General features: G+C 58.2%; 1 protein-coding gene across 2 annotated transcripts; it reads left to right on the top strand.

Annotated features, from left to right (window-relative positions):
* Window positions 1-1,453: 1,453 nt before the first annotated feature.
* Window positions 1,454-10,906, top strand: Scn1b (sodium voltage-gated channel beta subunit 1). Of its 2 annotated transcripts, none has more exons than XM_060366701.1 (6): window positions 1,454-2,206; window positions 3,206-3,372; window positions 4,900-5,140; window positions 9,610-9,751; window positions 10,125-10,196; window positions 10,295-10,906. In XM_060366701.1, the coding sequence occupies exons 1-5, from the start codon at window positions 1,771-1,773 to the stop codon at window positions 10,189-10,191; spliced, it is 1,053 nt and encodes a 350-aa protein (XP_060222684.1). In that variant the 5' UTR covers window positions 1,454-1,770; the 3' UTR covers window positions 10,192-10,196; window positions 10,295-10,906. The 2 variants fall into 2 exon arrangements, with proteins under 2 accessions (XP_060222684.1, XP_021497294.1); XM_021641619.2 differs by having other exon boundaries at window positions 1,461-1,810.
* Window positions 10,907-11,082: the final 176 nt, after the last annotated feature.

The following is an 11,082-nucleotide window of genomic DNA, read 5'->3' as shown; positions in this document are numbered from 1 at the left end:
AGGAAGTGCTGGCGCAAAAGCCCAGACCACAAAGGTGTCTGGTGTCCCTGGCTGCTTGCCGCTACGTCCCAGACCTGCCCCACACCGTGGCTTCTCTGGGACTTCATTTGGAGAACTGGAAGCTAGGACAGGGCCAGCCGCCACCTGCCGAAAGTCTCCCTCCCCCACCTTGGTCCTGGTGGCCCAGAGCCCTCTAATGGGCCAAGAGCAAGGGCCCGTTCCAGGGTGCCGGGGACCCGTTGAGACACAGACCGTGTCCTCGCCCTGGGGAGGCACAGGTGCACACAGACAAACCCTACGAAAGAATACACACATGGCTCGGTGGAAGCCAGGTAGAAGACAGCCTGGGCTACCTACGGAGTGAGATCCTGTCTCTAGAAAACCGAAAGGGGCTGAGGAGATGGTTCAGTAGTTAAGGGTGCTGGCTTCCATGCCCGATGACCCACGTTCGGGGCACAGGACCCGCATAGTGAAGAAGGGGACCAACTCCCCCTCCCAGTTGTCCACTGACCTTCACATATATGCCTAGGTATGGCTGTATGGTCTGGGGGGGGGAGAGTAAATGATATAAAAACCGAAACAAACCCCCATGGTGCTAGGTACCAATTGCTGTTCCGACGAAGTTAGATAAGAACCAAGATGGTCCAGTCAGGGAGGCGGATTACTCAAAATGGGCACAGTGCTAATCAAAAATACTCTGAAGGTGACACTGGAGCCCTGAGCGGCGGAACACCCAGCGCTTCCATCACCTGGGGATGGTGCGCGGGGGTGGGGTGGGGGTGTCCAGGCAGCATGGAAGTAGGGCAAAGGCCCAAAGCAGTGATGAGCTGGTGTGCTGGGGGTGGGGGACCGGTGGACGGCGGAGTGGGAGGAGAGCTGGCAAGATGACGTCAGAGTCGCAGCGGGGCATCGCGGGAAATGGCCCTTTTGAAACCTGGCACCTCCGACCCCCAGAGCTGTGGGATGCCAAGGGACCCTTTCGGCTTGGATAAGACCGGGAGGTTTCTATGTAGCCCTCGCCTGACCCCTGCACCCCGCTCTGCCCTCTTAGTCTTGGCTCAGTGACCTCCTGCCCGAGGGATCTCAGATGTCAGAAGGAGGTCCCTCGGATGTCTCGGCCTCGTCTCCCCAAGAGCTCCCCAAGGTTGACCTCCGTAGTTAAGAAGGCGAAAGCTGGTCGCCCGAACTGTCCTACAAGTCCTCTTGGGTGTCCGGAGATGACCTTCTCAGGGAGAGAACGAGGAAAGGGTCCCTCCACCCCAGGGAACCTGGCGAAGGCGGGGTGACCCGGCGGGGCGACCCGGGTGCAGAGGAGCCACCGGAGAGGCCGGTGCCCGGACGCCTCCCGGGCCGCTGCGGCAAAGGCTGGGCGGCCGCGCCCTCCCCCCGCGGTGATTCATCCCGCCCCCTCCCGCTCCCTCCTCCCTCCTCCGGCTCCCTCCTCCCTCCCGGGCCGCCGCTGCAGTGCGCAGGAGCCCGCGGTCCGCGCCCCAGCCCCGGGAGCCCGAGCGCCAGCCGCCGCGTCCGGAGCCAGGCAGGGGTCGCCGCAGCCTGGATGCGCCCTGTGGCGCGCGCGCACGCAGCCCCCGGAGCCTGCCGCCGCGCGGCGGGAATGCCCGCTCTCGGGGCCCCGGGGCTGGGCCCCCGGCGGTAACCGGAGCGGGGGGGCGCGCCCCCCCAGCTGCAGCTGCCGCGCCCGCGCCCGGGCCAGTCGCCGCCGGGGCCCGTCGCCTGTCGCCGCGCCCTGCGCACCCGCCGCCCCGCGCGGCCATGGGGACGCTGCTGACCCTCGTGGTGGGCGCGGCGCTGGGTGAGTGTTGCCGGGGGACACGCGCCGTGGGCCATCGGGACGCCCCCCGCCCGCCCGCCTGGCTCGGGCTCCGCCAAGTCCCCGCCTGGGAAGTTGTGAGCCGTGCGGGGTCGTTGGGGTCGCGGGACCCCGGACCACACGGGAGGATCGCGGAGACGCAGGGGAAGCTCGGGGCGCGGGGTGGGGGGGGTGGGGGACACTTGGCACGGAGGTGCCGCTGCGGGCGCCGGGCCGGGGGCGAGGAGGCGCGGAGTCAGCTGCTCGCAGAGCCCCGCAGGCTGCAATGTGACACCCACAGCCGCGTGAGGGGTGGGGGAAGGCGGCGCCCGGGGACTCAGGCCCCGGGAGACGCACCAGGAGCGATGGGTACCGAGAGAGGATACCATGGACTTGGGGGTAAACCGAGAGACTGAGGCAGACAGGGACCTTGGAGGGAGAGAGTTGGGAGCTGGAGCCAGGGACAGAGAAACTTGAGAGCGGCGGAAAGATCTGGAGAGAACCAGCGGGGATGGAGACAGAGAGGAAGCCCAAGGGACAGAATGCCTACCAGATGGAGTTTAAAACAACAACGGTAACGGTAACGGGTCATAGAGTGAGGAACGCGACGGTGCTGGGACCTTCAGAGACCCCTAGGTGGGGTAAATGCGGGGCAGACTGAGGCAAGACGTAGGTGAACCGGAAGCCCTGTAGAGTAAGAGATCGCGAGGTTGGGGTGACAAGGAAATAACCCAGAGCTGGAGTTGGAGGTATGACTTCATGAGGTGACAGGTAAGAGGGTGATGGAGAGACCCAGGGGCTCAGTGATGAAGCCAATGTCCTGGGGCAGCAAAGAGCTTTTAACTTGGGGCAGATGAAGGTCTTGAAGTGAGGGAGTCTGCGGAAAAGGGGACAGAGCAAGGTGATGAAGACGTTGGGGGGTGGAGGTAGATCACACAGAAGCCAGAAAGAGAAGGAAGAGTGGCTGGTGTGAACCCCCTCACCCAGGCCTCCACCGTGGCCGGTTCTGCAGACCCGTTTCCTGGTGGGAATGACAAAGACGGCTGGGGTCACCACTTAGAAGGGTGTCGAGGGTCAGGGCACTTCAGTGGAGTTCCTCGCCAAATGACAGCCTGTTTCCTGGGTCCTCCGGTGTGCACATTCTATCCAGAAACTACCGGGAAGAAAGGGGACAGTTCCTTCCACCTAAGAGGCAGGGAAGAGGAAGCTGGGAAACTGAGGCTCCCAGAGGATGGGTGTCTTGTCAAGGTCACAGGGCGAGTGAGCAGCAGGGACAGGTTTGGTACCCGCTATTTGCAGTAAGGATGGAAGGGGAACAGATGGTTTCCGTGGGGCAGCGAGCCCAGTGCTGCCTCCGGGTGCAGGCGCCTCGCTGACCCGGGCCCGCTGTGTCCCCAGTGTCCTCCGCCTGCGGGGGCTGCGTGGAGGTGGACTCCGAGACCGAGGCCGTGTACGGGATGACCTTCAAAATCCTGTGCATCTCCTGTAAGCGTCGCAGTGAGACCAGCGCCGAGACCTTCACCGAGTGGACCTTCCGCCAGAAGGGGACAGAGGAATTCGTCAAGGTGTGTGGGTGCGCCAGGGCCGGGCTGGCCTCTGGGTGGGGGTGGGGCCCGGCAGTGCTGACTCTCAGGGTTGTTTGTTTGCTTGGGTATTGCTTTTAGTGGTGGTGAGGAAGGGCGTTGCTGAGTAGCTCAGTCTGGGCTCTAACTCTTGGCAATCCTCCTGCCTCAGCTTCCCGAGTGCTGGGATTACAGGCGTGCGCTTGACTTGTTTGAGTGCGTTTACTAATGATGAAGATGTGGATATGATGGATGACCTGGATTTAGATCTCCACAGGCTGCCCATCACCTTAGGCAAGTCACCGAGCATGCGTCCCTCGTGCGGTTAGTGAGGGGCCATAGCGTCTACCCCACATGATCAAAAAAAAAAAAATTACATTTTATGTGTGTGCAAACTGTGTGTATGTGTGTGTACATGCATGTGTGCAGAGGTCAGAGGACAGCTGGTAGGAGTCCATCCTTTCATTCCACCTCACGGGTCCTAAGGATCAAACTCGGGCGGTCAGCGTGGTGGCAAGGACCGTTACCTACTAAGCCACCTCGCTGGCCTCAGCCCCCTCAGCCCCCTAGGTCTGTGTGATGCTTGGATCAGTGTGTTGCATCTGGCATATGGCTGGCAGGGGGAAAAATGTCACTGGAATTATTTGGCACCAGCAAAAATGTCTTGGGCGGTCATAGAGCAAAATCAAAGAGTAAAGCTGTGTGGATTTTGAAATGTGTACGTGGCAGGAGAGGGAGGCTGTGCCTGACACAGACCGGGAAATGTGACCGGTGACTCACAAGGAAGTGTAGAGGAAGGGGGCTATGGAGGCCAGGCAGGGATTCAGCCGTGGAATTGTGTGTATTTTATGTGTCTCGAGGCTGGGGCAGTCAGGGTGTGTGCCATGGTCCCGGGCGAGATCTCAACCTCCTTGATCCCTCACTGCCCAAAGTCAAGATGCCTGAGCGTGGGCTGGGGACATGGCTCGATGAGAGAGCCCTTGCCTGAAATTCACCAGTGAGGAACTGGGGGTGGGGCTTAGGGATAGAGCCCTTGCCAAAAATTCAACGCTGAGGAGCTGGGGGTGTAGATCATAGTAGAGCCCAGACCTAAAATCCACAAGTGAGGCTGGGGTGTGGCTCAGTGGTAGAGCCCCTGCCTAGAATCCCCCAGTGAGGGGCTGGGGTGTGGCTCAGTGGTAGAGCCCCTGCCTAGAATCCCCCAGTGAGGGGCTGGGGAAGGCTCAGTGGCAGAGCCCCTGCCTAGAATCCCCCAGTGAGGGGCTGGGGTGTGGCTCAGTGGTAGAGCCCCTATCTAGAATCCCCCAGTGAGGGGCTGGGGTGTTGCTCAGTGGTAGAGCACCTTCCTGGCATGTGCAAAGGTTATAATGTCAGAACCACAAAAACAAAACAAAACGAAGGATGTTGATTCCATCTATGCATCATCTGTCCTTGGGAGGGTCAGGATGGGGGGCAGTTTGGGAGTGACACATATGAAAGACAGGCCCAGACCGTGACTTATATACCCCACTCGCCACTAACCACCCCAAGATCCTACGCTATGAGAACGAGGTGCTGCAGCTGGAGGAAGATGAACGCTTCGAGGGCCGAGTGGTGTGGAATGGCAGCCGGGGCACCAAGGACCTGCAGGACCTGTCCATCTTCATCACCAACGTCACCTACAACCACTCTGGCGACTATGAATGCCATGTCTACCGTCTCCTCTTCTTTGATAATTACGAGCACAACACCAGCGTCGTCAAGAAGATCCACCTGGAGGTGGTGGACAAGGGTGAGTCGAGCCTTGTCACTCTCTGGCAAGCCAGATGGAGGGACAGATGGAAAGAAGGGGGCAGGCTAGTGCCTCTCAGAGGCCGGTCAACAGCGGAAAGGGGGGAAGGACACTTCCTTTCTGGCTTTGGAGCCTTCAGCGCTTCAGCCCACGGGAGTCAGAGTGGGGCCTTTCCGCTGACAGGCCCTGCTCATGTTGTGTGACCTCTGACAGGTGTCTAACTATCTCTGAGGCCCAGGCTTGACCCCAGGACCCAAGAGACTATTCTGTTTGGCTTGGCATGTCTCTCAGCTGAGGCCACACAGCAGTGGGGCCTTATTGGAGTGGAAACAGTGGAGGCTTGTGGTGTTTCTAAGTGGAGCCAGCATTTTGCTTTTAGCTGCCTTAAACCTCTTCCCCAAATCATCTTGGTTTTTTGTTGTTTTTTTTTTTTTTTTTGTTTTTGTTTTTTTTTTTTTAAGTTTTGAGGCAGGCTTTTGTTTTGTAGCCCATGCTAGCCTCTAGCTCTTGATCCTCCTGCCTCAGCCTCCCAAGTGCTGGGACTACAGGCATGTCCCAAGACCATTGTCCAATTAGCATCTATTGGAATTTTCCAGAGTCCCGTGTCTTATCCCCTTAGAAAGTCAGAGAGCTATTCCAAGCCTGGAGGCAGTGAAGAACTCTGGGAAGTGTGTCCCTCGGGGCTGGTAGCGTTGCTCATATCCAGGACCTGGCACCTGGCACCTTGACCTTCTGTCGGCTTCTTCTTCCTCCTCCTCCTCTTCTTCTTCTCCTTTCTTCTTCTTCTTCTTGTAGTTTTTCAAGTCAGGGTTTCTCTGTGTAGCCTTGGCTGTCTTGGACTCAACTGTAGACCAGGCTGGCCTCGAACTCATAGATCTGCCTGCCTCTGCCTGCCCGAGTACTGGGATTAAGGCATGTGCCACAGGGCTTGGCTACTTCTGGCTTTTTAAAAAGCCCCTGCTGGACACTCCCACCCACATCTGAGGGAGGGGCTTTGCCACCCTATTTTATGGGGCCAAAGACCAAGGCTCAGGGAGGTGAGATTCTGAGACCAAGCCACCTTGCTGGATCCTGGATTTGAAACCAGCCCTGCCTGGGTTAACACCCTCTCCCCAGTCTGTTGCCCGTGTGCATCCGTGTTCTGTCAGCCAGAGCCTGCGGGATCGTTTTTTATAATTAGCTTTTTTATGTTTCTCATCAAAACGGCACAGAAGGCAAGCGATCGGCACACCCGAGGGAGTCACGGGGACGTCACCATGGCATGTATGTGGTGGGCGGTGGGCACAGAAAGTGGAGTTTTGCCTGCGAGAACAGGGTTCGGCAGAGCTGAGGCTGCCCTAACACCAGGCCTCACACACCCCGGCTTCGGAGAGATGGCTGTCGGTCTCTGTCTCCTGCGGGCTCAGGACATGGACCCTGTGCCGGCTCAGGCCACCGTGATGGCAAAGCCTGGCTCTTGTACCCACTCTCTGCCCCGTTAGAACTCTCAGAGCCTGCGCTGGCCAGAGTGTCCAGAGCCCTTTCTGTTGAGCTCATGTTTCCAGACTCCAGCATGTTCTACTGCCCAGACATAGTGCTGCTTCTTTATTACGTTTTGATTATGGTTTTTTTTTTGGTGTGTGTATGAGGGTGGATGTCGCTTGTGGGAGTCAGTTCTCCTTCCGTTATGTGGACCCTGGGGGTCACACTCAGGTCGTCGGGCTTGGCAACAAGTGCCTTAACCTGCTGAGCCATGCAAGTGGCCGTATCTATTATATTATTATATCGTACTGTATTATTTTTTTTTGTTTTTATTTACTTATTTATGTATTCATTTTGAGACATGCTCTCCACTGCGTGGCCCGGTGAACCTTAAATTCACATTCCTGCTCAAATGAATTCTCCTGCCTCAGCATCCTGAGTGCTGGAATTATGGCTGTGATGAGCTACCACACCTGAAAGACTGCTATGTTTTGTTTTTCAGGGGACAGGGTTTCTCTGTGTATCCCTGGCTGTCCTGGAACTCTCCAGGCTGGCCTCAAACTCAGAGATCCACCTGCCTCTGCCTCCCAAGCGCTGGGGCTAAAGGTGTGTGCCACCAAGCCCATCTCCAACTAATGTGTTTTATTGCACATTGGTACTCAAGTTGTTATTTCTGTGAGGGACCCTTTGTTTGTTTGTTTGAGCTTTTGTTTGTTTGGTTTTTGGTTGTTTGAGACAGGGTGTCTCTGTGTAGCCCTGGCTGGCCTAGAACTCTCTTTGTAGACCACACTGGCTTTGAACTCCTCAAGAGTTCCACCTGCCTCTGCCTCCCAAGTGCTGGGATTAAAGATGTGTGCTACCACGCCCAGCTGGCCACAGTTTGTTTGTTTGTTTGAATGTTTTTTCGTTTATGTTTTCGGGGGCTCTTAAAGACGAGATCTAATGTTACCCAGGATAATGTCCAACTTACTATATAGCCAAGGATGACCTTGAACTCCTGATTCTCCTTTCTGTACCTCCCACACGGTAGGGTTACAGGTATGTGCCACATAGCCCATTTTATTGAGTGTTGGGTCACAGACCCAAGGCTTCCAAGCATGCTGGGCAAGGACAGGCAGGCACTCTGAAAACTGAGCCCCTGTTTTTGGCTTTTTGATGTCGGTTCTCCCTACATCAGGAGGTGTATGCCATCTTGCCTGGCTCCTGCCAGGTCTGGCTGTCATTCCCACTCTTCGACTTACTGTGTTCCTGGCATCGCCCATCAGCCAATACCCCCTCCTGCTGGAAGCGCCTAAATACACGTGGAATCTCATCCAATGGCAGAGTGATGGATGAAGGGCTGAGAAAACCCCTGCGGTCGGGAGTGTGGAGGTGGCAGGGTGCAGCTGGTCACCCAGCACAGGCGGGGCAGGCAGCCGGGCACCAAGGGGATGGGTAGCGACACACAGGCAGGACAGAGGACAGGCCGGCAGGCCGGAGGACCTGAACTGCATAGCGGCTGAGGCACCCAGCCCTCAGAGGCTGCTGTGTGGTCCCACGGGCAGAAGATTCCTGGTGTTTTAAGAAGGCCAAGGCCAGATGTGGAGTCTCTGGCCTGCCATCCCAGCTGAGGCGAACAGAGACAGAAGCCAGGGCTGTAGAGAGAGTGCAAGGCTAGCCAGGGGAACATTGCAAGGCCCCCCTCCCCCGGCACATGAAAGACAGAACTGTAGCTCAGTGGTAGAGCTCTCTCCCCCCAGCCTGCTCGGCCTGAGTTCAGTCCTCAGGAAAGCGGAAGAGTTCAAAGAGCCATCCAAAAGAGGCCTTTGCCCCTTCGTGTGACCTCAACTCCTCGTCTGTAAAGTGGGGAGCTCCACAGTCCCTCCTCCTGACGTGCCCCATGGCTTAGTGAAGCCAGCTGTTACCAGGGCCTGTCTTGGTCACAGGACAGTGGCCCTGCACTCTGAACACAGTTACGGTTGGGGTGGAGCCCTAGCTCTGAGCCCAATTTGGCATCTTTGGTTCATCTTTGGAATGTAGAGGCAGGAGGGCTGTGAATTCGAGGCCAACCTGGGCTACGTAGGGAGTCCCTGTCTCAAACAAAGAATATAATTTAGCACAGACCCAAATGGAGAGGGCTCACTCATGGCATGGGTAAAGCCTGTTGAATGAGTGAATGAATGAATGAATGAATGAATGGGGGAGCACCCAGCGCTGCACCCTGCCCTTCCTCCCTCCCACTCAGAAGTGGCAGCACCATCCAAGTAGGGTGGCTAGCACAAGGCTCACAGAGAGGAAGGACTTATGGGCCAGCGGGGGTGGGGTGGGGGGAATGAGATCCTGGCTACCAAGGGGGGCCAGGGACGCAGGGTGGACACCTGCCAAATCCGGCTGAGGACCTGTGCCAAAGTGCCCTTCCCGTCCAGTCCCCTGGCTGGACATGCTCCCTTTACAGTTTAAATTTAGGCCCCATGAAAGGAAGCCGGGGAGGTAGGCCAGCGCTGCGGAAAGCATGGACGCTTTCCCGAAAACAGTCCTCGCTGAGCCATGCCGGCCGCCACGCTCCGGGCTCTTCCGCAGCCTCTGCCCAGTGGCTCTGCGTGTTTCCCTCCTCATCTGACAGAGCGGCGGCTCCCCCGCTGTAGCCCTTCCTCCGTAGCCTTTCCCCCTCCCACAGCGATAAGCAAGAACACCCACCGAAAGTCAGCGGCAGTCATTTTCCTCAAGGCCACACAGCTGGCCGAGCTGAGATTCTGAACCCGAGGCTTCCACTCTGCACGGTTCGTAGACCCCTGAAGGCCGTGGATGCCGCCAGGGAGGCAGGTTGACCGTAGGCCCATCCCGGCACCTTGTCACCATCAGTAACTGCCACCTCTAGAAAGGCTCAGAGAGGTTGGACAGCCTGCCTGAGCTCACACAGCAAGCATTCCACACGGGGGTGGTGATGGGGGGATATGGGGGTGCTGTTCTGTCTTCTTGAGCCGGGAGCAGCCCCTGCCGCCTCCTTAAACCCTGCCCGGCCCCTGCAGCCAACAGAGACATGGCGTCCATCGTGTCCGAGATCATGATGTATGTGCTTATTGTGGTGTTGACCATATGGCTTGTGGCGGAGATGGTGTACTGCTACAAGAAGATTGCTGCCGCCACGGAAGCCGCTGCGCAAGAGAACGCGTGAGTGGGGCCGGGGAGGAGGGCCGAGGCCGCCCGGGTGCCAGCCGGTGCTCAGAGCATGTGTCAGGGCCGGATAGAGTGAGCAGTTGCCCGCAGACGAGGAAAACAAAAACCAAAACAAAAAAACCGGAAACCCGGAGAACCGGAGGGCGGCTGCCTGCTGCCAGGTAGATTCCAACCCAAGCCTCCCCGGTTGCAGAGTTACAGCTTGTAGGAAGTGTGCCCACACAGCTTCCTGAATGTCACAGAGGTGCCCTGTAGTTAGAGGGGCCGCCCATTCAGACTCAGGGGAGGCCCAGCCTAGCCCACGGTCCTCTCCAGCCTCAGGGTTGGGCCCTGGGGTCACTGTCTGCCTTGCCTTGCCCCCGCACAGCTCGGAATACCTGGCCATTACCTCCGAGAGCAAAGAGAACTGTACAGGAGTCCAGGTGGCTGAATAGCGCTGGTAAGGATGCCTGAGTGGGCCAGTTTGGGCATCGCCAGTCGGGAGGGTCCAGGGACTGTGTCTCTCTCTCTAAGCATCCACTTCTCCTTACCCTGCAGGCCCTGGGCTCTGCCTCAAGGAAGAGCCAGCCCTTACGGGTACCCTCCCGCCCTGCAGTGGGGATCAGCCCCTGGTGGGTACCCTCCCCCGGCAGTGGGGATCGGCCCATCCATCTCCCCAGCCTCACAGTCCTGCAGAGGAGCCACCAGGGTGGAAGCAGGCAGGGACTGATCCCACCTCACCCACCGCCTCCCACCCACCCTCCCACCGCCATGCATGATGGGTGAAGCAATATGGCCGCCCCACCCTGCTTTTGCTGCCTGTTTGGGGGAGGGGGGCGGTGAGGCGAGGGGGCAGGCCCCGCCCCTTCTTTTTGCTGATTTGCACATAGGCCACTTCCCACACGCACTGCCAGGCCAGCCGGCCCCACCCCTGCTTGTAAGGTCAAGAGGGGCTGGGGCAGGGACAGTGGTGGGCAGGGGGTTCTGGGCCTCATCTCCCCTCCGCTTCCTCCGGCTGGACCTGGGGTTCCCTCCCTGTGACACCTCCTAGCCCTGGCCCATCCGCCCTCTCTCACCAGCCTTCAATTGTGGTCTCTTGGGAAGGGCCTCTTCGGCCTCCTGTCTTTACAGAAGTAGTTTTGTTCATGAAATAAAGATTCTTGGACTCGAGTCTCTATTCTCTCATCGGCAGTGACCTCTGCGCCCCCACAACCCCAATCCCAGGGCCTCATGGTGTCTCATGGGAACCCTCCTTCCCAGCAGCATCAGGGCATCTGATGGGTACTTTTAAGAGTACCACCCAGAGCTGACGAAGTGGCTTAGAGTGTGGTTAATGCTGTGACGCT

The sequence above is a fragment of the Meriones unguiculatus genome, chromosome 14 (genome assembly GCF_030254825.1).
Source record: "Meriones unguiculatus strain TT.TT164.6M chromosome 14, Bangor_MerUng_6.1, whole genome shotgun sequence".
Lineage (NCBI taxonomy): Eukaryota > Metazoa > Chordata > Mammalia > Rodentia > Muridae > Meriones > Meriones unguiculatus.
The sequence above is the reverse complement of the archived record's forward strand: the minus strand, read 5'-3'. Positions and strand labels throughout refer to the sequence as shown.

Bases quoted from the DNA above. Each gene is read 5' to 3' on its own strand.
- Scn1b (XM_060366701.1), top strand. From the start codon at position 1,771: ATGGGGACGCTGCTGACCCTCGTGGTGGGCGCGGCGCTGGGTGAGTGT. The intron at 2,207-3,205 runs GTAAACCGAGAG...CTGTGTCCCCAG, and splicing joins AGGATACCATGGACTTGGGG to TGTCCTCCGCCTGCGGGGGC. The intron at 9,752-10,124 runs GTGAGTGGGGCC...GCCCCCGCACAG, and splicing joins GCCGCTGCGCAAGAGAACGC to CTCGGAATACCTGGCCATTA.